This window comes from Hippocampus bargibanti, linkage group LG07 (genome assembly GCF_051943395.1).
Source record: "Hippocampus bargibanti isolate YZ-2025 linkage group LG07, ASM5194339v1, whole genome shotgun sequence".
NCBI classification, from domain to species: Eukaryota; Metazoa; Chordata; class Actinopteri; order Syngnathiformes; family Syngnathidae; genus Hippocampus; species Hippocampus bargibanti.
This window is the reverse complement of record NC_142740.1, coordinates 24,378,108-24,403,062: the sequence shown is the minus strand read 5'-3', so window position 1 is coordinate 24,403,062 and position 24,955 is coordinate 24,378,108. Positions and strand designations below refer to the sequence as shown.

The 24,955-nt window shown below is 40.5% G+C and overlaps 1 protein-coding gene across 1 annotated transcript; it reads left to right on the top strand.

Moving 5' to 3' along the window:
• Positions 1 to 1,438: 1,438 nt before the first annotated feature.
• On the top strand, positions 1,439 to 18,557 carry LOC148895880 (amyloid-beta A4 precursor protein-binding family A member 3). Its single transcript, XM_089000395.1, has 11 exons — positions 1,439 to 1,871; positions 2,468 to 3,353; positions 5,513 to 5,543; positions 6,448 to 6,593; positions 8,285 to 8,371; positions 11,844 to 12,020; positions 12,154 to 12,333; positions 16,132 to 16,344; positions 17,184 to 17,303; positions 17,760 to 17,900; positions 18,459 to 18,557. The coding sequence occupies exons 2-11, from the start codon at positions 2,481 to 2,483 to the stop codon at positions 18,528 to 18,530; spliced, it is 2,040 nt and encodes a 679-aa protein (XP_088856521.1). The 5' UTR covers positions 1,439 to 1,871; positions 2,468 to 2,480; the 3' UTR covers positions 18,531 to 18,557.
• The last annotated feature ends 6,398 nt before the right edge of the window (positions 18,558 to 24,955 follow it).

Below are 24,955 nucleotides of genomic sequence, written 5' to 3'. Positions count from 1 at the left end.
TAAAATATACTTTTCAACTAAATAAGCCTTAAAACTACACACAACATACCTTACTGTATGTATAATAAATTATATATTGTATTGTAATGAAAGAAATACACTGCATTGTATCATAAAGTCACTTTATTTATATTTGTGATGGTCATTTATGGCTTGATGGAATGGCGTTGGAGGTCGAAGGTCAAAGGTAATTGCTGTTTGGAAAGAGAGGCACATTACATGACGACTGTAATTAAAGAAATAAACTGCTGTAAAATAAAGTTTTATTTACCTTTTTGATGGTTGTTGATGGCTTATGGAAGGAGAGTCACCTTCCATAAGCACTGTTGGTAACTTAACCTCTGGTGCTGTTCGGTCGTGCGCTTCCGCCGAGGATCACTCCGCCAGCCATGGTGGGTGTGTATTATGAAAATAGTGCTTATTATAAGGTTTAATTTTCATAAATTTGACGTTTGTAAGACAAAAAGTTTGTAAGTTGAGGTGTTTGTAAGTTGAGGTTTCACTGTACTCGAAGACAGCTGGGATAGCCTCCAGCACTCCCTGTGACCATAGTGAGGAATAAGCTTGATGAATGAATGAATATGGAGTCGTTAATATTGTAATGATAAGATACTGTAGTATATGTTTATAAATACGACACATTTCAGGGACCTGAATTAATTGTGGGACGGCTTCACTCAACCTTTTGGACTTTAGTCACCTTGAAATAATTTAGTGTGTGTGTGTACGCGCGTGCGTGTCTGTGCGGGTGTAGCATTTTATATTTTTGCCTGTTATCATTGAATGAGATTCCGACACTGTGTCTTGGCCCGTCCAATATTTTTCAAAGATCATTAAATTTCAGAAAGAATGTTCTTTAACGTTTGCGCCTTGTCGTGGTTTGTCATTGTTATTTTATTTCTATAACCGCACGGTTTCCGCTTGTTTCAGTCTTGGGTTTGAACTCCCCAAAGTCTTGGTCTTGGTGAGTTCTTGTGCTCGACAAGTCTTGGTCTTGAGCACAACTATTATTTCAGCTCATGTAATAACTACAAATGTTCAGTAAAATGGGTAGAATCTGTGACATACATAAAACCTGCCCGGAATGCATAGACTTTATTCTCAAATTGAAATGTGTGTGAGGAAGTGTGGAGCAAAAACCGGCTGTCACTTCAAGTCTGTTAGATATGGAAACACCGTTCGCCTTGTTTTGAACTTTACTGCTTGGTAAATAATATTGGAGTTTTAGCCTAGATTTTCCACTTTAACGAATAATGGGGTCGTTGTATTCTTGTCAATCGGATCGATATCGATGTTAAAAAATAAAAATGCACTTGATGTTTTAGATCGATGTGATCTTTTTCTTTTGAGCTGGACTGAGCCATGCAGGTGACGTCAAACTCTGGTGCCCGTGGCGCATTCAATAGTAGCGTATTTTTATTACTGATGTGCATCCGCGTCTCGTTGACGATACAAAACGTCAATACTTTTCATGCTCGTATTATGTGATTTCGATATTTATCACCAACTATTTAATGTAATTAAAGTTAAATATGATTATGTAACAAATAATCACGTATGTTGTGAAACTGCTTGGTGGATACTTGGGTATTTAAAAATAACTATAAAACTCGAATGCACCTTAATTACAGCACTACACTTTCAGCAAGTAAATAAGGAAGCTGAAATATGTTTTCTTCTGGATCAAAACATGGAGCGATAACGCTTATGTTTGTTGCTTAGCCCTGTCCACATTTAATGGGTTCTTTGTTGTTAATATGACAATTAAAACCCCCAGGGAAAGACCCCAACACATATTTATTTATATGCCGTGGTACCAACAGATAACACCGTCTGAGCACAAAGAAAGTCAGCGAGAGACGAAATATCTGGTCAGACATCACTTCTTTCCTTCCATTCGTGCATTGCATGAAAATATTTGTTTTGTCGATTGTATCTTTGTTGAAGTTCTCCGCTAGCTCTCGGCTACGTCACTCCTCAAATTAGTTAGCTCCCTGTTGAGTTCAAAATTTTTAATTATAGTTTTCCACCTGTTCACTCCAGTAATCAATTATTCAAGAGTTTGGTCCATGCTTTGAACGACATTGAAATTCTACAATGGAATTTTTAAATTAAACGGGTTGATAATGTCATCGTATCAGCGTGTACTGACTGTACAATGGCAATTGTACATGTGTTATGCATGAAATGCACTTGTCGATTGACCCCTCTCGGCGTGCTGCCGAATAGTTTAATTTATACACACAGGGTCTGTGGCTTACCCTGCGAATCATTCTCAGACATGTTGCAATGCACTTTGTGCTGCTCTTATCTCAATGGCCAAAGGTCGTTTTACAAGTTGCTCCAGATGTAAATTTCGAACATTAAAAGCACCATCTTTCTTGCTGGTCTGTATTCCAGTGTAACGAGACCTCACCTGATGTCCAAGTTTATGAATGACAAACTGACATGTTTTGACTCTCAACAGGCTGTGTTTCAGAATGGACCCTGACCACAGCGCTGTTGATCTGCCATCACCCGCACCCTCACACAACCACAGCTTGACCTCTATTGATGGCGGGCCTGGTGTTGTTGAGCTCGATTCACGTGTGGGGGAGTTGGACTCGTACAATTCGATTGAGCCCCCTCCTTTAGAGTGGAAGTCTGACTCTTCCACTGAGGGTGGCTCAACAGAAGACCTGGATGACGCTAGTTTCCTCTCTCCTTCCGGGTATCTGGAAAAGGCTAGCTCAGATGACATCCATGTAAACGGCGCTCTGGATACTCCTGATGTGAAGGAGCCTGTGCCAAACACCACAGAGTTGAAAACAGAGAAGAAAATTAAAGTGGAAGAAGACGTGGATAGCATTCAACAGTCACCACATGATGCAAATGCTGTGGAAGCTAACCAAATACAAGGCGATGAAGACCACACCCGTATCCAAACATTGCTCTCTCAACTACAGATGATGGGGGAAGAAGCTCATCCTCATCCCAGAACACCGCTTTGCCTCACTGAATATCCAAACGTGGGGCCCTGTTCTTTGTCTTCAGTCTTACCAGAGGACACCACTGAAACCATCGGGTTATTGTTTTCTGAAAGCAATCAAAGGGATGTATTGGGACTGCTGCAGTGCACAGAGCCACATCACAGCTGCCTTCCCCTCAAAGGAGAAATGGATGCCGTCGTGTCGGTTTCCTACAACCAGGAAGATGTCCACAGTTTCTGGGGGCTGGATGGTAACAGTCAACAACGGCCATACAGGGAAGAAGGCTCTGTCAACTTGCTGCCTGACACTGACTTTCCTGAGCCGGTATGGGTGAAATTGAAGCAAGAAGGACAAGAGGGGGAAGTTTTTGCAGAGCACGAGCAGGTTGGTCTAATTATAAATGTCATGAGAGGTTTGTTTAGCATATGATGTAATGACAGAAAACCTGTCTGTTTGCATGCTTTATTCATGCAAAGATCACATTTTTCATCTAACGTTAGGGTAGTTTGAAAACTGTTTGGAAAGAGGACATTCATTAAAGAAGAGCCAGGAGCAAAATTCACAACCCGCATAATTGGGCAAGAATGGACCTTATTGGCGTATTGCTAATTTCCGACGACAACTACAGTGATCCCTCACTACTTCGCAGTTCACTTATATCGGTTTCAGTGCATTACAGAGTTTTTTGGGGTAAAAAACAACCTTCACCATAAAAAAAATGCTGAAGGACTCAAACGTTTTTGTACATGGCTGTGGCTTGATTGGTTCCCAGCGCTCCCCTCTGTCTTATCATGTGCATTATTATCTATTTGCTATCCATTTGCTATCTACTTGCCATCTAGCTAGCTATCTTTTTGCTATCTAGCTAGCTACCTATTTGCTATCCATTTGCTATCTATTTGCTATTTGGCGAGTGACATAGCTGGTTATCTGCTGTATTTGATATCCATTTACTATATATTTGCTATCTAGCTATCTATTTGCTATCTATTATCTAGCTACCTTGCTGGCTATCAATTTGTTCTTCATTTTCTATCTATTTCCTATCTATTAGATATCTGGCTAGCTAGCTAGCTATGTAGGTGGCTATTTATTAGCTATATGGCTATCTAGATAGTTAGCTAACTGTCTAGCTGGCTATCTATTAACTATCTGTTAGCTAGCTAGTTAGCTTTCTATCTATTTGAGTTACTTCTGGGTTGAGTGAACGCTGGCGCATGTGGCTGCCGCTGCTCACCCGCAGAAAAACTGATCCAGTGACTGTAAAGTGACCTTGAGAGTTTTGAAAGGCCCTTATAAATGAAATATTATTATTATTATTATTATTATTATTATTATTATTATTATTATTATTGTTATTATTATTATTAATGAATTGCAGTACTGTAATGTTTTACTGTCTGTCCTGTCTAATGTTGTATAGATGAGTATACTTTATTAAATATAATAATAATAAATAATAATAATAATAGTTTAATAAACAGTAGTTATGTGTGGAGGCCTTGTGGTCACAGCCTCAACCTCACAGTGCAGAGGTTGTGGGTTCGATCCTGGCTCCTGTGTGGAATTTACATGTTCTCACCACTTTCCAAAAACATGCATGAGGCAGAATGAATACTATAAAATTGTTCTTATAGGATCCAGCACGCCCCGTGGGCTCATTGGGGATAAAGTGGATCGAAATAAAGATTAATGTTTGAAAAATTATGTGTTGAAAGGTAAAATATTTGTAAAATCATGAGTAATTTTACTCATTGACTGCCATTCACAAATTTATTCGGGAATTGAAAATACTGTATGACGTAGAGCACCATTCCTGAATTTGTTCGAGTTTTGTTTTTTCATGCTTGGGTGCTGATAAAGCGCTGGGCATGGCCTTTGGCATTTTTTTCTTTTCCAAATGGGGGCAGCATTTCCCTTTTTCCATGTTAGCGCTTTGTTCCAGCTTTCAGCCGTTGTTAAAGCCCAATATGAACCAATATGTATGTATTGCATTGTATTTTCGACAGTCTCCCTCATTTCAAGCTCATATAACTCCAGACCCATATAATTTAGGAATTACAGTAAAGTCTCGTTATATCGATATTCAAGGGAGCCCGAAAAAATATCGATATAACCGGGACTATCGATATATCCGACCCTGTTTGCATGTAATTTTCTCCGTGCGTGCATAGAAATAGTATCGATATAACCGGGACTATCGATATATCCGATATCGATATAACGAGACTTTACTGTAACTCTTTTGGGATGAAAGACGAGAGTCTAAAGTTTCTAACGCTGTATTGAATGTTTATGTAGTCCTAAAAGTCAATATTCTGTGGGTCCTGGAATTCAAGTGACAATGACAAAAACCCTGGCACTGGAGTGGACACATTTTTGCACACGTCTGGCAGTGAATGAGTTAGCTTAGTCACAAATTAGTACTCTCTCTTGTAATGAATTGTTTGTAATAATGATCATCATGAATAGCTTCTTTATGTTTAATTATGACCTTGACCTTAATCATCTCAAGTGCTGATTGCAGTCTGTTGTTATTATAGGATACTGATGATCAGCCTTCATACAAAGATGGTAAGTTTTAATTTTAAAATAGTGTACAATGCAAAATGGCTGCCGTAGCAGTAGCGCTTGTATTTTGTTCTTCTACTTTTTCCTTTTGTAACTTTGCTGCTGTGACGATGAAAAGGTTTCTTCAGCCGTCATCTGTACTTCTTTGAAGGTGTCGAACGTTTCGCTTCTTATCCAAGAAACTTCGTCAGCAAACTAAAGTCTTACTGGTAGTTTAGGCCCTGTATATATAGCTACTGTCCAGACATGGCGGTGCCGGACTCTGCTATGATAGGTCTCTGCTCTGCAGGGAGTAGTCCTCTGCTCCCCCCAACCTGAGAGCAGGGACCTATCATAGCAGAGTCCGGCACCGCCATGTCTGGACAGTAGATATATATATAGGGCCTAAACTACCAGTACGACTTTAGTTTGCTGACGAAGTTTCTTGGGTAAGAAGCGAAACGTTCGACACCTTCAAACACACACACACAGTTTTGCTGCTGTGAATTGGAGATTTTTTCCATTGTGAGACTAAGAAAGGTTTCCTTGTCTATTCTTGTTTTATGCGTTTCCTTCAAGTGCCAATTTAGGGAACAGGTCATTCTCCTTGTAGCCGCAGGGAAAATTTGTGATATTTTTGTAATCAACACATTTTTGGAACGCAGTAATTGAATATTTTTTTTCACAAGTCCTATGCTAATTATATATTACCTTGTGATTTTGTAATTGAAATGATGTAGTGTTACAGAGTTGCCCCGATTATTTGATAGGAAATTGGTACAGAACATGTGATTTTTTTTAAGCTCATCATTATCAACTGAAAAAGAGGATTATGATTTATTTTCTCAATTTTCCCAATGCTGCACCAGCCACCAATCTCTTATGGCGCCCTTTGTGACAAATGCATTTTGTGCTTTTATTTTTTTAGTGCCTGGTCCATGTGACCCTGAAGACCTCTTAGATGGAGTCATATTTGGTGCCAAGTATCTGGGCTCTACACAGCTTAAGTCTGATAAGAACCCTTCTACAAACGCCCGTATGGCACAGGCTCAGGAGGCGGTGGACCGCATAAAGGTAAACTCATCTGTGGGCTCATGTTGTACAGTGATACCTTGGCTTACGAACTTAATTGGTTCCCAGACAGTGTGTAAGGCGAAAACTGTCTATCCCAAAAATTAATTTCCCATAGGAAACCATTAAAATGAGAATAATCCGTTCCCAGGTCCCCATAAAACATAATTTTCTACTTTCTAATTTTCTAAGCCTTAAAACTACACAAAATATACCTTATTTTACGTGTAATAAATGTGCTATGGTATTATTATTAAAGAAATAAACTGTATAGTATAATAAAGTCGTTTTATTTACCTTTGTGATGGTCGTTGATGGCTTGATCGAATGGAGTGGCCGGTTTCATCAGCATTAAACACTTGGTGAGGAACGTAACCTTCTTCTTTCACCATCTTGAGGAATGATCCCTTGGAGGTGCTTTCTCTGCCATCATTTTACCTAGTTCCTCATCAATTGTGTTCTGTTTGGCTGGGTTGATAGCTTTTTGCATCAAGTGTACAGATGGCTTGTGTGGGTTGTTTGTGGAGCCTTATTGATGACCTTGAAGTCTACACTCTGCCTTTGAATCAAAGTTGAAAACTCTCTCACTGTCGTCTGCTTGTCTTTTTAATGTTTAAACCACCTCCCTCACTTGACCAATCACGTGGCTTTAACCGAAGACTGGGGGCGGGGAATAGAGAATAAAAACAGTCGGCTGCAATTTCGTTGTTCGAAGAACGGGCTCGTTCGCGAACGACACATCACTCATTGAGGCACCTCCGTGTACGAAAAAAAGTTCATATGCCAAGGTTACATTTTCGTTCGTAAACCGAAAAGTTCGTAAGCCAAGGGGTTCGTAAACTGAGGTATCACTGTACTGTAAATCTCAAGACTTTGGTAGATGACATTGACTGTGCACTTCAACATATTTTTTTGTATTTACATTGTATTTATAAGTGCATTTCATAACTCTCAAGGACACTTTACAGTCATGGGATCAGAATTTTCTCTGCGGGTGAGCAGCGGCACGTCAGCCATTCACTAAACCTTTTCATGCTATTAAATAATGGTATTTAATTTTAAAAAACAATATTGAACAGACACCTGCTCAGTATGTGTGCAGAAGCAAGATGAAGAGTGAAGGACAGGCACATTTGAAACATATTTTTTTGGATAAAAATAATTGTTTAATTGATGATAGCAATCACTTGTTTCGAGCTACCAAAATACAAGAAAAAACGTGTCAATGTAAATTAGAAAAAAAAACTCATTTATTTGAAGTAATTCAATGATCAAATCAACCAGGAAAATGCCTATATCTTCAAATTAATTTAAATCTGTGGGAAAAAAAATCCCAAAAGCAATAATAGAATAGCAGAATAGATTTATGTCAATCTGAATTAAGAAAAAAGAAAAGAAAAAGTCAGTGAAGGAATCAAATCCGCCTCAGTTGTGCAGTGAGAAAATCGGTGAGAAACAAATGTTCATATAAATAATGTATCTTTGTCCATCTATCTGTGCCAGCAACCTATCCTGATGGTATGAACAAATAAACAACATTCTGTAATTTCGCAAAAAGTATGAAATTTCGCATATTTATCCTTTATGTGGCAATTTTGTTTGGGTATTGTGCCAAGCGATTTTTTAAACTCAAAACGTGTGCCATGGCTCAGTAAAGTTTGGTCTTCTCATTCATTCTTTCTCACCTCCTTCAGGCCCCAGAAGGGGAATCACAACCAATGACTGAGGTGGATCTGTTCATTTCCACTCAGAGGATCAAAGTTCTCTCTGCTGACACACAGGTGGGATTTCCTTAGTGCTTTTTTGGCAAACATGCTAACCAAAAAAATCACCCTCATATTTTAAGACTGCAAGTCTTAAAGGACAACCAACGCCACCGGACAAGTTGTCTCTATAATTTGTAGAATGGCTTCAAATGACTTCTACTGAGCGTATTTTACAAAGATTCCATCGCATATAGCTATATTTAACGCTTTAAGACGCACGCTGAATATTCCAGAAGTCTTGTTGGTGACGAATCCTGACGTCATGGAAGGAACGCCCCTGACCGAGAAAGGACACACAATGCATTTTGCGGTACTTTGTTTGGTCGGAAAACTTCGTGTTGATCCGTGTTGATGCCGAAATTAGAAGGAAACCACATAAATAACGCGATGGTGAATCATTGTGTGTTGCACCAAGACAATTATTTGATATTCGCTGACACAAATTTCAAGCAGACAAATCAATGGAGCTCTAGCGCCATCTTTTGCATTTTCTCGGGGTGCCACACACATAGAAATAGATAGGTAGTAGAAGTGGCGTAGAGACGAGGTTGATTGCAAACCCGGAAGTGACGTCACGAGTTGTAGCGTCCATAGTAACGTGGCTTGGTTTGGCATAGAAATAGGATAGTTTTGAGCGTATTTAGGTCTATTTAACGTATGGATGCTGTAAAAAGGAACAACAGTTGGGGGCCGCAATGTTTCGCTTACGGATGCTTCAACTACAAGCTGAAAAACAAAGGAATTTCGTTCTTCAAGTGAGTGAAAATGAAATTTCTATAAAAAGAAAAAAAATAATTTGTTTTGCGATGTTTTAGCGACTAGTTTTCGTCCTGTTTTCGATCTTCGACCGTGTATAAGTACGTTCTAGCTGTTCTTCATTAAAGAATTGTATGTGCCATGTTCTTCAAGATTGTCACTCGTGTTGTTGCTGCAGTTGGCCATCTAGCCCTTTTCGATTTGGAACACGAGATCATAACCCGAGATGGTATTGAGAACCATACCATAGACCTCATCAGAACCATCACTAATATCTTCCTATCTGTCCGTTTACACCATATCACTCGCCTACAGAATGATGACTTAATGAAGAGTTTTCTTCGATCAAAACTGAATCGTAGTGTAATTTTTGCAGGTCAATGAGGTTAGAAGTTTCAAAAAATTTCATCTCATTCAAGTCATCATATGGTTGACTAATTAATCAGCTTTCATTGTTTTACTGGCTGTGACAATTGCACACTCAATGTTGTGCATGCTGTAAAAGTAGTGGAATATCTTCCACTACTACTTCCACTATCTTCTGTTCAAATTTCTGTGGTTGTATATTAACTGAAAAATTAGTTTAACAACGCCCCCAAAAAAGGAACTTTTAAATGATGAGAGTGATGAGGACAATTTAAATTTGGCATTATTATTGAAAAATAATTATTAATATAAAAGTGTTGGACTATACACAGTGTTACCTAATCCTCTACAATTTCTGATTTAGTCCAATTCCGATCACCAATTAAGTATGATCATTCTTTATGAATGTTTTTTTTTTTCACGTTTGAAGATTGGTTACAATCACACTCAAAAGGTAATTATACTATGTATTTGAATTTTCAATCTTAAAGAGCTGTCATTTCTATTATTCATAACATTTTTAGACTCTGAATAAATATACATCAATAGTGGTGTATTTAATTGCAATTGTATGTTTTGGTTTATAAAAAATATATAATCCAAAGCATATCTGATCTTGAAAGTTGAGGTTTTTAGACTGGTCCGACTTCACATCGCGCCAAAAGACGACGTGAGAGTGAAGTAGTTGTCTTCTAAAACATATTTAGCCACAAAGTATTAGAATTTCGTCGAATACCGGAAGAAAATCGACGAAAAACGAGCAAAAATTATTCATATGGTACGGAACTGTGTCAGAGGCTACAACTCGTGACGTCATCAGTGACGTCACGACCCGGTGACCGCGGGGCGCAATGCTATTGGCTCCTTTGGTCACTTCTAAATCTATTTCTATGGCTACACATCAGTCTTGATGCTTCAAAATGACCCGGAAGAACATCTTTAATCGATTGCAAACATTTATACTTTCCACTTCAGAACCATTTGAATCATATTCATAACTGGATGTGGAACAAGAAAGCATCTTCTCCGAATCTGAAGCCATTGTTTTGATTTTCGAGCAAGGCAAGACGTCTTAACATGACGTCACAAACTGGCGGCGGGCCTTTCTGAAAATGCCCAATTCACAGCTCAATTTTTTGCAGATTTAGGTCATTTTGAAGTAGTTCTGGGACACTTTGAGTCATTTTTATTGGTGTTTTGCATTTGACTAAAAATATCAGCCTGCGTGTTTTTAGATATTAGATATTTTACGGTATTTTAGATGCTATAAAATGTTTTTCTGATGTCAGTTAGGAAACAAAAAAATTGTGTTGGTTGTCCTTTAAAATACAAGTATTTAAATACATCAGTACATTCTAGCCAGACAGATCAACTGACAATCTATTATTCATGTTGTTCTTGATCTGGCAGAATTGTCACCACTCCAAAATCACTAATTTTCAACACTTACTTTTTGAGTTACCCCAGCGACGCATCATTAACTTTTATACTTTACCAATCCCGTGGCTTCATAATGAACTCATTCACTGCCAGACGATGTGCAAAAATAAGGTCCACTCGAGTGCCAGGGTTTTTGTCATTTTCACTCAAATTCCAGGACCCACAGAATATTGAGTTTTAGGACTACATAAACATTCAATGCAGTGTAAGGAACGTTGGACTCTCTTCTTTCATCAGAAAAAAAAGTTAATTCATAAATTATATGGGTCGGGAGTTATATGAGCATGAAATGAGGAGGGCTGTCCTAAAATACAATGCAATACATAATAATAATAATAATATAGTAAAGTCTCGTTATATCGATATCGGTTATATTGATAGTATTTCTTATTACGATACTATTTCTATGAACGAAGGAGAAAATTTACATACCGCAGGATCGCATATATCGATAGTCCGGTTATATAGATATTTTTTCTGACTCCCGAGAATATCGATATAACGAGACTTTACTGTAATAATAATAATAATAATAATAATAATAATAATAATAATAATACATTTAATTTCTAAGCGCCTTAATGGTTTATATATCGTTTTAACAACAGCTGAAGCTGGAACAAAGCACTAAGATGGGAAAAAAAGGCGAATACTGCCTCCTTGTGGAAGGGAAAAGCATCGTCAGAGGTCTGGCCAAGCACTTTATCGGCACCTTCCGCATGAAAAAACAAAACCCGAACAAATTCAGGAATGGCGCTCCACGTTACATTTTCAATTCCCGAATAAATGGCAGTGAATGAGTTAAGGAGTTGGCATTATACTTATGGTAATCAATTGCAGATGTTTAGCCAATTTAAAGGGAATCCAAACTTAATTGTCCGATTTTTGTACAATTTTGCCTTTTGTGTTTCCTTTGTCCACACAGGAGGCCATGATGGATCACGCTTTGCAGATGATTTCTTACATCGCAGATATTGGCGATATTGTGGTCCTGATGGCGCGCAGGAAGCGAAAAGGGCAGGAAAGTGCCTCATCTTTATCCTCATCTTCCTCCAAGCCTCAAAAGTGCTTAATGATCTGCCACGTCTTCTCCTCTGTGGATGTGAGTTTGTTCTTCACATGGAAACATTTGGACCAGGCGTCCCTGGGTGGACTCTACTGAATAAAATGCGGCGATAACAAAAAATGTGATTTGAGAAGAGCAGTCTGAAAAAGCCCTTTGCTTCTTTATCCAGGCCCAGATCATAGCTCAGGCTATTGGCCAGGCATTTGGAGTGGCCTACCAGCAATTCCTTCAAGCCAGCGGCATCAAGGCCAGCGATCTGCAGCCTGGCCAGTACAGCGACTACTTGGAAAGTCAAGAGCTCTACAACGGAGACCTGGCCCACTTCTCAGACTCGCAGAACATCAGAGAGGTATGGACAGAGTTTTTCTGTCAATGAGACCTCACTCTGACTCACCTTCTCTTAATCCAGCAGTGGGCAAACTTTTTGGCTATGGGGCCAAACTGATTTCTAAAGTTCGACTGGCGGGACAGGTTAGCACATAATATACTAGATATAAATAAGGAACTGCACCACCTGCTGAAATGCCTGTCATTACAACTCCAAATGAAATGAATACAGTGATACCTTGGCTTACGAACTTAATTGGTTCCCAGACAGTGTAAAGTGAAAAGTGTGTATCCCAAAAATTAATTTCCCATAGGAAACCATTAAAATGAGAATAATCCGTTCCCAGGTCCCCATAAAACATAATTTTCTACTTTCTAATTTTCTAAGCCTTAAAACTACCCAAAATATACCTACCTATGGTGTTATAATATAATATAATATAATATAATATAATATAATATAATATAATATAATATAATATAATTATAAAGTGGTTTTATTTACCTTTGTGATGGTCGTTGATGGCTTGATGTAATGGAGTGGCCGGTTTCATCAGCATCAAACACTTGATGAGGAACGTAACCTTCTTTCACCATCTTGAGGAATGATCCCTTGTAGGTGCTTTCTCTGTGATAATTGTATCTAGTTCCTCATCAATTGTATTCTGTTTCGCTGGGTTGATAGCTTTTTGCATCAAGTGTACAGATGGCTTGTGCGGGTTGTTTGTGGAGCCTGATTGATGGGATATTTTAACCTTTAACCTAACCTACACTCTGCCTTTGAACTATCAAAGTTGAAACACTCTCACTGTCATCTGCCTGTCTCTTTAATGTTTAACCCCACCACCCCCACTGCTGCGTTCTTGACCAATCACCTGGCTTTAACCGAAGACTGCGGGCGGGGAATAGAGGACAAAAACAGTCGGCTGCCATTTTGTTGCTAGAGGAACGGGCGCGTTCGCGAACGACACTTCAAAAACAGTGCAATCCTGGGCACATCACGGTGAAGGAAAAACTTTGCACTCGGGACATCGAGCTGCTAGCCGTTAGCCTTCGGCCGCATTACCTGCCACGGGAATTCTCACACGTCATAGCCGTGACGACGTACATTCCCCCTACGGCAAATGGCGGCGCTGCCTCCGATGCCCTCATATCTGTTGTAAACAAGCTGCAAACCCAGTCCCCCAACGCCTTGTTTATCATCTCAGGGGACTTCAATCACATTTCCCTGAAATTCTCCCTCCCAACATTCACACAGTATGTAACTTGTGCCACCAGAGACAATAACATATTGGACCTATTTTATTCAAACGCCAAGGATGCATACAAACCCTCCCCCCTCCCCCCTCTCGGAAGAGCAGACCACAATATGGTTTATCTCCAGCCTGTGTACAAACCCCTTGTCCAGAGGCAACCAGCTGTGACCCGCACGATCAAAAGATGGTCCACAGAAGCTGAAGAAGCTCTGCGGGACTGTTTTGATTCAACCAGGTGGGAGCTCTTTACTGAGATTCATGGGGAAGACATTGACTCACTCACCAACACCATCACAGACTACATTAACTTTTGTGAACAAAACACCGTACCCACCAGGACTGTGCGGTGTTTTGCCAACAACAAACCATGGATTAATCCCGACATAAAAGTCCTCCTGAAGGAGAAGAAAAGGGATTTTGTGTCGGGCAACAGAGAGGAACTGAAGGCCGTGCAGATCCAACTGAGGAGGAAGATCAGAGAGGGGAAGAAGGCCTACAGGATGAAAATGGAGGAGCAGCTGCAAGCCAGCAATGTCGCTGGTGTCTGGAAGGGCCTGAAAAACATCTCAGGCCACAAAAGCCCAGTGACATTGAACGAAAAAGACAAGGACTGGGCAGATGAAATCAACCGCTTTTTCAATCGGTTTGACAAGACGCCAGCCGCCCCCGGCCCACCGTCAACTTCACCTGTAGCTGCACCTGCACCAACTCTCACTGTGGCCTTACCCTCCCTGCCCCCTTTCACGACCAGCTTTCCGCAACCAACAACTGCCCTCCCAACCGTTGCCACACCCTCAGCCGCCACTCTGCCTCCTGGTTCCTGCCTGTCTGTCACAACTGCGCAGGTGAGGAACCAACTGAGGAGGATGAAGGTGAGGAAGGCAGCAGGTCCGGATGACATCAGTTCCCGACTCCTCAAGACCTGCTCCGACCAGCTGTGTGACATTGTCCAGCACTTGTTCAACCTGAGCCTGAAGCTGGGCAGAGTTCCACAGCTGTGGAAAACGTCATGCCTGGTCCCAGTGCCCAAGATTGCCAACCCCAAAGAGCTCAACAGCTACAGACCGGTGGCGCTGACGTCTCACCTGATGAAGACGCTGGAGAGACTCGTCCTCGCCCACCTGCGACCGCTGGCAAGCTCATCGCTGGACCCGCTGCAGTTTGCCTACCAGCCCAGCATCGGTGTGGAGGATGCCATCATCTACCTCCTCCATACGGCGTTGCTGCACCTGGAGAATGCTGGGAGCACGGTGAGGATCACATTCTTCGATTTCTCCAGTGCCTTCAACACCATCCAGCCCAGTCTACTGGGGGACAAGCTGCAGCATGCCGGAGTCGACCATCACCTCACATCCTGGATTACAGACTACCTCACAAACAGGCCACAGTACGTGAGGGTAAAGAACTGTGAGTCGGACAGGCTTCTCTGCAGCACCGGAGCGCCGCAGGGAACAGTCCTGGCTCCATTCCTCTTCACCCTCTACACCTCGGACTTCAACTACAACACCCCAACCTGCCACCTTCAGAAGTTCTCTGACGACTCAGCTATTGTCGGCCTCATTACAGAGGGAGACGATAGGGAGTACAGGGGACTGACAAAGGACTTTGTGGACTGGTGCCAGCAGAATCACCTCCAGATCAACACTGGCAAAACCAAGGAGCTGGTGGTGGATTTCTGCAGGAAACAATCGTCACCTGCACCATTGAACATCCAGGGTTCGGACAAGAAACACGACACGAAAAAAGTTTGTATGCCAGGGTAAAGTTCGTAGACCAAGGTAACATTTTCATAAATGTTACATTCGTAAACCGAAAAGTTCGTAAGCCTAGGGGTTCGTAAACTGAGGTATCACTGTACTGTCTAGTCATTCATATCGAAGCTCCGTTGTGTACCAACCTTTGGCAGGCCTGATTAAAAAGACCAATTGCCACGGGGCTGTAAGTTGCCACTTATTATGCAGAAGATTCATTTATTTAATTGTGCTCCTGAAAATACAGTGGCACTTCGAACAGTGAATAAAATATGTTGCGGTGTTCAATGCAGGTTGCATTTGTTCAAATATCAAAACACATTTCATGGTAGGGATAAGTGATTTGAAATGGTCATTTCGAAAATCAAACCAATGCCTTTAATTGTTTTTAATTGCCTAACAATTTTTATACATTTATTGTTAAGGATACGATAACTCATTCACTGCCAGACATGTGCAAAAATGTGTCCACTCCAGTGCCAGGGTTTGTGTCACTGTTACTTTAATTCCAGGACCCACAGAATATTGGGTTTTAGGACTACATAAACATTCAATACAGCGTTAGAAACCTTAGACTCTCTTTTGTCATTCATTCATTCATTCATTCATTCATTCATTCGTTTGTTTGTTCATTCATTCATTCATTTTTCGAACCACTATATTCTCACTGGGATCGCAGGGGTTGGTGGAGCCTCCGTTCTACTGTAGAAAAATGTTGATTAATGCCACATTCAATCAGTTGCCCCTTCATGAACAGTATAATTGGACAATCTCATGACATTCACTCCAAGAACTTTTCAATCTCTGTTTCAGGTTGCTATCACCAAGGCCCCGGGGGAAATTTTGGGGTTGGCAGTGGTGGAATCAGGCTGGGGCTCAATTGTACCCACAGTGATGGTGGCCAATCTCCTTCACGGGGGTCCTGCTGAACGCTGTGGCGAACTCAGCATCGGTGATCGCATCATGTCTGTCAACGGCACTAGCATGGTGGGTCTCCCCATCACCACCTGCCAAAATATAATTCAGGTAAGAGATCCAATTATTAAATACCATAGTTTCCGGTGTATAAGGCGCACCGGAGTATCAGGTGCCATATTAGACGGTTATTGTTATATTGCTGAGAATAAAGGGGAGTTTTGATCGTACAGCAGTTAGTTATTTGTGGACATCTACAAAACAAATGAATCCAATTGGAATCATGAAACACTGGACATGATGTTATTCTGTCAGTTTGTGACAATGGATGGTCCGCACATGAGATTTAGCCTTGATGTTGAGAGTGGTGTGGTATTGAAAATAAAGTACTGAAAAGTTTCCTGCCCGCCCATAAAGTTGCCTGCCCCATTTTTCACAACTTGAAACACAATAAGACGACTAATAAAAAAAAAACATTGTTGCGAAGTATAAAGGATTTGTTTTAATTAAGGAAGTACCCACCACAAATGCTCCCTTGCTTAATTTATGGTAAATATCCCTTGCTAAAGTTTTTGCTCCAGTTGTCATCATGGTGCACAATGAAATGTTTGCGTTACGATGTCTGCTACATATATATATATATATATATATATATATATATATATATTTTTTTTTCAAATCAAACATTTGTTTTATTCAATAAAGCAAAAACTACAAGCAAACCGCTACAAGCCACGTGGACTCCTCTTTCTAAGCGCGTTTCAAAACTCTCAAGTACACTTTACAGTCACGGTCAAAATGTGATTTGTGATCAAATGGCAATCGTCCTTAAATTCAATTTAATTAAGATGTTAAAATCTTTTATGTCTCATGATTCATTCATAGAACCAATTATAACTCCATTATAATGCACTGAGCACTTTGGACATTCAAAGTTGTGTTTTTCTCAGGATTTGAAAAGCCAGAAGTATGTTAAACTCAGCATTGTCCACTGCCCTCCTGTCACCATGGCAATTATCAGGAGACCAGATCCCAAGTATCAGCTTGGTTTCAGTGTGGAGGATGGCATCGTAAGTCATGTTCATGAATTATTGTTTTCTGTCTCCTTGGTTGGGATTAAAATGGTGATTATCCATGAAAATATAACATAGATATCTAAAAATGTTGGGATAACTACAGTAAAGTCTCGTTATATCGATATCGGATATATCGATAGTCCCGGTTATATCGATACTATTTCTATGCACGCACGGACAAAATTACATGCAAACAGGGTCGGATATATCGATAGTCCCGGTTATATCGATATTTTTTCGGACTCCCTTGAATATCGATATAACGAGACTTTACTGTAATTGAATGAAATTAGAACACTGTATTTTGGAAAATAAGCACAAATATATTTACTTGAATGAGTGCATTTACAAAAGTTGATTTTCACACAATATTACTTGTACTCAAATGCACAATGGGAGTAATTTTCCCTGTGTGTTTTCAAAATTAAAACACATCCTTATTTTCCTCAGATCTGCAGTCTAATGCGAGGTGGTATCGCCGAAAGAGGAGGAATCCGTGTTGGACACCGCATCATTGAGATTAACGGACAGAGCGTTGTTGCCACACCACATGACAAAATCATTGAGATCCTTACCAATGCAATCGGAGAGGTAAGACGTCACGTTTGGATGCACCAAAGGGAACATTCTTGGACGACACAGAAAATAAGGAAATCAATGCTGCGAAAAAAAGACCCCAAAGAACAATAAAAATAAATACTTCTTCCTGTGATCGTTCTCTGCAATTGAAATTAAATGATAAAAGATGATCTCCTTCTTCTGCTCGGCTGTAATTTTGTTTTGTGTCCTCTTTGGCTGAACACTAGCCTGCGGTGGGGTCTTTTTCGGTCCCATAATAGAAAAGGTACTCCACTCGATAACAAACCATATCTGCACTCATAGCAAGGGGGTGTGGAAAACGTGGTCCGCCAGCCACCGTGGCGCTGTTCGGCTGTGTGGTTTAGTGTTCTTCCGCCGAAAACTAGTCCGCCAGCCACCGTGGCGCTCCGTGTGGCTTGGTTCATTTGCCGAAAACTAGTTTGTATGCCAAGATTATATTCTCGCGAATTTAATGTTCGCAAGGCGAAAAGTTCGTTAGCTAAAGTGTTCGTATGCTGAGGTATCACTGTATATTGTTGCTTATGTCTTGTACTTCTTTTTTCTCCACAGATTCACTTGAAGACCATGCCAGCCTCAACGTATCGTCTTTTAACGGGACAAGAACAGCCAGTATTTCTTTGAATTCGTCCAACTGATCAGTGTTATAAGGTCCGCAAGCATTTGCCACACTAACACATTTGCAATCACACCTTGAACACAACTAGGGGAAGAGTTTCTATTTTTAGGAAGTATGTTTGTAACACAGAGATGGTGTTTATATTGCTTAATTTATGATTAGCTGATATGAAACAAGGCCGGAAATAGCTGAGATGATCTAATCTACACCAGGGGTGTCAAACTCATTTCACAAGGTGGGACACATATGGCCTTGGTAGATATCAAGTGGGCTGGACCATTCAAATGACACCATACGTGCTATAAATAAGCAAAAGTTAGTTTTGGTGTAAAGAAGCACAAGAACATTAGGAAAATGATTACATTTAATGATCATTCCTTTTACACAACATTTCGTTTCATGAACAAATGTGCAATTTACTTTTAGCATTCACATGCATTGCAACTGATCCCAATGAATCTACAACGGCACAAAACTGTAACAATAAATTGGTATCGAAAAATATAGTCATGCACTTTAAGATTAAATGAGATTTATAAAGAAAGGAATTTTTAAACCATTGTTTTTGGTCCTGATATTTGGCATCTTTTGGCCTGTACAAGTGCATCAATAACAGGTGTCATGTCCTGACGAGCTGACACTTTCAGAATGTCATTTAAAGGACAACCGACGTCACTTTTTTGTTTCATAACTGATATCAGAAAAACGTTTTATAGCATCTAAAATACCCAAAACATGCAGTATGATATTTTTAGTCAAATGCAAAACTCCAATAAAAATGACTTAAAGTGTCCAAAAACTACTTCAAATTGAAACCGGAAGTGGACAGTTTCAGAAGGTCCCGCCCCCTTGTTCGTGACATCACGCCAAAACGTCTTGCATTGCTCGAGAATCAAAACAATGGCTTCAGATTCGGAGAATATGCTTTCTTGTTACTCGTCCAATTATGAATATGATTCAAATAGTTCTGAAGAGGAAAGCATACATGTTTGCAATCGATTAAATAATTTATTCCGTGCCATTTTGAGGCAATAGGGGGGGAAAATGTAGCACCAAAAAAGAGGCAGGAGAGGGCGACAAAGCTCGGCTGATTAATTCCTTACATGGAGCTTTGTCGCCCTCTCCTGCCTCTTTTTTGGTGCTACATGAAGTTTTCAGACCAGCCAAGTACAGCCAAATGCATTGACGTGATGAAAGGACTGCTACAATGTGTCCTTTTTTCGGTCAGGGGCGTTCCTTCAGTGACGTAACGTACGGACTCGTCACCAACTCAAAAACAAGACTTCCGGAATATTCAGCGCAAGTCTTAAAACGTAAAATATAGCTATATGTGGTGGAATCTTTGTAAAATACGCTCAGTAGAAGTCATTTGAAGCCATTTTACAAATTATGGACACAACTTGTCCGGAGACGTAGGTTGTCCTTTAAGTGCTTGTTTGTGAGCTTTGAACGCATTTTTGTTTTATTGATATTCATTACTGAGAAGATTTTTTTCACAAATGTAGGTTGTTCCAAACATGCACAAAACTTAAGCAGCCAGGGCTGTTTATTTGGGGTATCCTGGTTGTAGATACTGCTAAAATTTGTCCAGACCTACGGAGGCAAATTTGCCCTTCAAATCTGCATCACATTGCAAGTCAATTATATCTAGCTGGATTTCGACCAGAAGCTTCAACTGCGAAAGGTGAGCGAAAAAAAATGAAAATTCTGTCTCAAGTTCACCAAATACCTGAAAACGTTTCTCAAACTCCCACAGTAATCCTACAATCTTGTCTTTGTACCGCTTCACGTCCGCATCAAGTCTGGTCACACACATCTCTCAGGCAGGGGAAATGAGCGGGTTTGCCACTTGGCAGTTGCGTGTTGAAACCGCGGTTGAAAAAGATGACCGCGGTTGAAAACAAAAATATGAATTCCATGTCGTTTGTACATTTTTCCACTTTTAAAATCCTGCGGGCCTGATCAAACCTCCATGGGGGCCGGTTCTGGCTCGCGGGCCGTATGTTTGACACCCCTGATCTACAATGTCGGTGCAATGTTTTACAGTTGACCAATTTACAAAATGTATCATATTTTGCCTGAAAAGGGTTTTTTTGGCCTTCCGTTTTTTTTTTTTTTGTGTGTGTGTTTGTGCCTGACGTGACAGTACTCAAGTGAAAGTAAAGCACAGTTGTACTCTCAGTTCTCACATCTCACAAGAAGGCACTGTTGTCACCAGATGAGCTTTTCATGGTGGCGGTGTTACAGTGTGAGAAGGTGCAGGCAGTCACTACAGTACGACCCCACACTTTATGTTATAGTGACAACCCCGAATAACATTACTCATCCAGTGACTCTGCCCCTAAATGAACAACATGAGACACAAGAGAAAAGATGATGGACACAGGTGTATCTCAAATGGAATGGTCTGCACTTTCTCCAGTCCCGAACCCTATTGAGAACCTGTGAGATCAGCTGATTTGCCATGAAGACACAAAATGCTGCACCCCTGAACCATAATGACTGGAGGGCCGCCCTTTCAGGATGTAAGTTGACCTGTGAACAGCATGAGGCAACCTCGTCAGGCTGTAAATCATGCTCAAGAGTGTATGATGAGTTATTAACATGTTGACTTTTTTTGTTGCGATGTACCCACTCCTGTAAACTTTTGTTTCAATGAATTGTAAGAGATGAGGAACTCACCAGTGCATTGTTTCTACTTAAATGCCCTACATCAGGGGTGTCCAAAGTCGGTCCTCGTGGGCCGCTGTCCTGCCTGTTTTTCAGCTCACCCAGGAGCAACGCACCTGATTCAAATGATCAGCTCATCAGCCAGCTGTAAAGCAGCATCAAAATGGTCCTGATGATTTGAATCAGGTGCATTACTCCTGGGAGAGCTGGAAAACAGGCAGGACGGCGGCCCTCGAGGACCGACTTAGGACACCCCTGCCCTACATTCATTATATGTCACTGTAGCCTGAACTTTTTACATTTTCTATCAATTCCACGGAAAGCCAAATATCACTAATTTTTTGTGAGTAGTGTAAATGCATATTTTAATATGGCTTTCATATAACTTCTGTATTTTTAAATTTAATTGCCAATTTGGATGTTCATTAAATATATGTCGAACATTGACATTTGGTTATCTATTTTATGAATAACCTGACACACTGGCGTGTGTGTGTGTGTGCGTGTGTGCGTGTGTGTGTGTGTGCTCACGACAACATTGTCATAATTGCACAACAAAATGAGATCAAAATAATTCTGAATTTTGTTCGCCATTGAGATTAATGGATGTAATGTTAACACATTCGCTGCCAGACGTGCAAAAACGCGTCCACTCTCGTGCCAGGGTTTTTGTCATTGTCACTTGAATTCCAGTTTTAGGACTACATAAACATTCAATGCAGCGAAAGAAACCACAGACTCTTCTTTCCTCAGAAAAAAAGTTAATTCCTAAATTATATGGGTTTGGAGTTATATGAGCTTGAAATGAGGGCGGCTGTCCAAAACACAATGCAATACATATCGTTCGTCTGTGTAAGCTCTCAGTCGTACAGGAGTGGTCCATCGATGAGAAGGTTTCTTCAGCCGTCATCTGTACAAAAGTGAAGGTTTCGGACGTTTCGCCTCCTATCCAAGAGACTTCGTCAGCGAACTAAAGTCTGACTGGTCGTATCGGCCCCATTTATATATCCCTAATGTCCAGACCTAGTGGCGCCGGACACAGCTAGTAGTGTGTGAATTGTGAATGTGAAGTGTGTGAATTTACTAAATCCGGTTATATGAGGCACCACAGCAAAACCAAAGAGAGACAAAAGGGTAAATTTCAAAAATTACTTTTACTGAAACAATCTCAGCTACTGGTAAACACGCGTAAAATTAGGTATGAACAGTTTGCAAGGGAGAATTGGATCAAAAATTTGTCAGACAGAGATCTCTCAGAGACAGAAAAGGCAGTACTTACCAAAGGTTTAAATTTCTCAGTGACTCCTAAAACTATACCTACAATAGATTATATCACAGCTACTGAATCGGCTATTAAAAATAACAAACTTTCGTATGCAGAGGCAGATGATCTACGCATTAAAATATCAGCTCTTCTCAGTAGTGCCAAACTTCCTCTGTCCAACATAACATTAGAAGAGAGAAAGGCGTTAACTACTCTACAAAAAGACAAAAATATTACTATTTTGCCAGCAGACAAGGGCAGATGCACAGTGCTGCTCAACACATTGGATTATGAAGACAAAATAAATAGGTTAATCAGTGATTCTAACACGTATGAGCAACTAAAAAGGGACCCTTCCAATAGATACAAGAAAGAAATGATTGACTGTCTCCAAAAGCTAGAGAAAGGAAAACATATAGATAAACAGATGTATTTTAGATTATACCCGGGAGAGGCCACGCCATGTATCTATGGCCTGCCAAAAATACATAAAGAAGGGTTCCCCCTCCGACCCATTGTTTGTAGCATTGACTCCTCTACATACAATGTAGCCAAATATTTAAAAACTATTTTAGCTCCGTTGGTTGGTAACACAGAATACCACGTAGAGAACACCACAGGGTTTGTAGAGAGGATCAAAGACCTCATATTGGAACCTGAGGAAACTTTGGCATCATACGATGTGACTTCTCTCTTTACATCTGTCCCAACCCCAGCAGCAGTCTCAGTGGTGAGGACGAGGCTGCTGGCGGATGTTTCTCTGCATGAAAGAACCAAACTGGAACCGGATCACATCTGCCAATTATTAGAAATCTGCCTTAATACTACGTATTTTCAATTTCGGGAAAAATTTTATAAACAAATCCATGGTTGTGCTATGGGCTCACCAGTTTCACCCATAGTGGCTAATCTTTACATGGAAGAGATGGAGAAACAGGCCCTCACATCCTTCCCAGGGACAAAACCTCGACACTGGTTTAGATATGTGGACGATACTTTTGTCATAATTAAGAAACAAGAAATTCAATCCTTCACAGATCATCTCAACTCTGTAGACTTCAACATTAAATTTACTCGTGAGGACATTCAAGAGAACCAACTAGCCTTCTTGGATTGTAAAGTAATTATAAAAGAGGACAGAGCGCTAAAAACAGAAGTCTTTAGGAAGGCTACGTACACTGACCAATACTTACTTTTTGACTCTAACCACCCTTTACAACATAAACTAGGAGTTATCAGAACCCTCCAGCATAGGGCTAAACTAATACCAACTAGCACTGAAGGTAGAGAAAAGGAGTCAAAACATATCAGGAGAGCACTCACTAACTGTGGGTACCCTCAGTGGTCATTCAACAAATGTCAGAAAGAAAGAATAGCGAACGAAACCAATAATTCTCAAGATTCTAAAAGGAGAGGAGTAGCAGTACCGTACATTGCAGGAGTTTCTGAAAAATTACAAAGAGTCCTTTGGCAACATAAAATTCCTACTTATTTCAAACCGATAAACACGTTAAGGCAAAAATTAGTGCATCCAAAAGATAGGCTACCAAATGAAAAACAAAGTAATGTAGTTTATTCCATACATTGTAAGAATGAAAATTGTAAAGAGCAGTACATTGGGGAGACTCAACAAATTCTCAAAAAAAGACTTTATCAACATCGCAGGGATAATACTAGTGGGCCTCAATCGGCAGTACATTTGCACCTAAAAGCTACTAACCACTCATTTGACGACAATGAGGTTAAAATCTTAGCGAAAGAACATAGATGGTTTGAAAGGGGGGTAAAAGAGGCGATTCTTATAAAACAACAAAATCCTTCATTAAACCGGTCGGGTGGTGTGAGGTTCAATTTGGATCGTTCATACAATAGCCTGCTCAGGCAAAACAGGTTAGGCAACTTTCGCAATGCTGATGAGGGTCGTTATGCTGATGAGGTGATACCGGGGGGAGTGGGGGTAATAGGCCAATCGTTAGTCAGGAATGTAGGAACAATCAGTGGGGCCACAGGGGGGGGTCCCGCGCCCCCCCCAACCTGAGAGTAGGGACCTATCATAGCTGTGTCCGGCGCCACTAGGTCTGGACATTAGGGATATATAAATGGGGCCGATACGACCAGTCAGACTTTAGTTCGCTGACGAAGTCTCTTGGATAGGAGGCGAAACGTCCGAAACCTTCACTTTTGTACAGATGACGGCTGAAGAAACCTTCTCATCAATACATATCGTTGTATTAAGTTCATCCTGTCTACTTGATATCTAATTCAAAACAGATTCTTTACTTACAGACAGTGTATTGTAGGTGTTCAAATACCTGACATGTTCCGGCGTATACTTCCGCCTTCGCCAGAGTGTCACGGATGTCCGTGACACTCTGACGGGGAATTCAATAGCAAGAGGCACTACCAGAGTAAACACGCAAACAAAGACAAGGTGACTGGAAATGAATGTCGTGAAAAACTAAAGTCGACCGCCCACATATTTTGGATTGGATTGGA

Excerpts from the sequence above, each read along its gene's own strand:
- LOC148895880 (XM_089000395.1), top strand. The coding sequence starts at position 2,481 with ATGGACCCTGACCACAGCGCTGTTGATCTGCCATCACCCGCACCCTCA. Across the intron at positions 3,354-5,512 it reads TTTTTGCAGAGCACGAGCAG|GATACTGATGATCAGCCTTC; the intron begins GTTGGTCTAATT and ends TTGTTATTATAG. Across the intron at positions 5,544-6,447 it reads TCAGCCTTCATACAAAGATG|TGCCTGGTCCATGTGACCCT; the intron begins GTAAGTTTTAAT and ends TTATTTTTTTAG.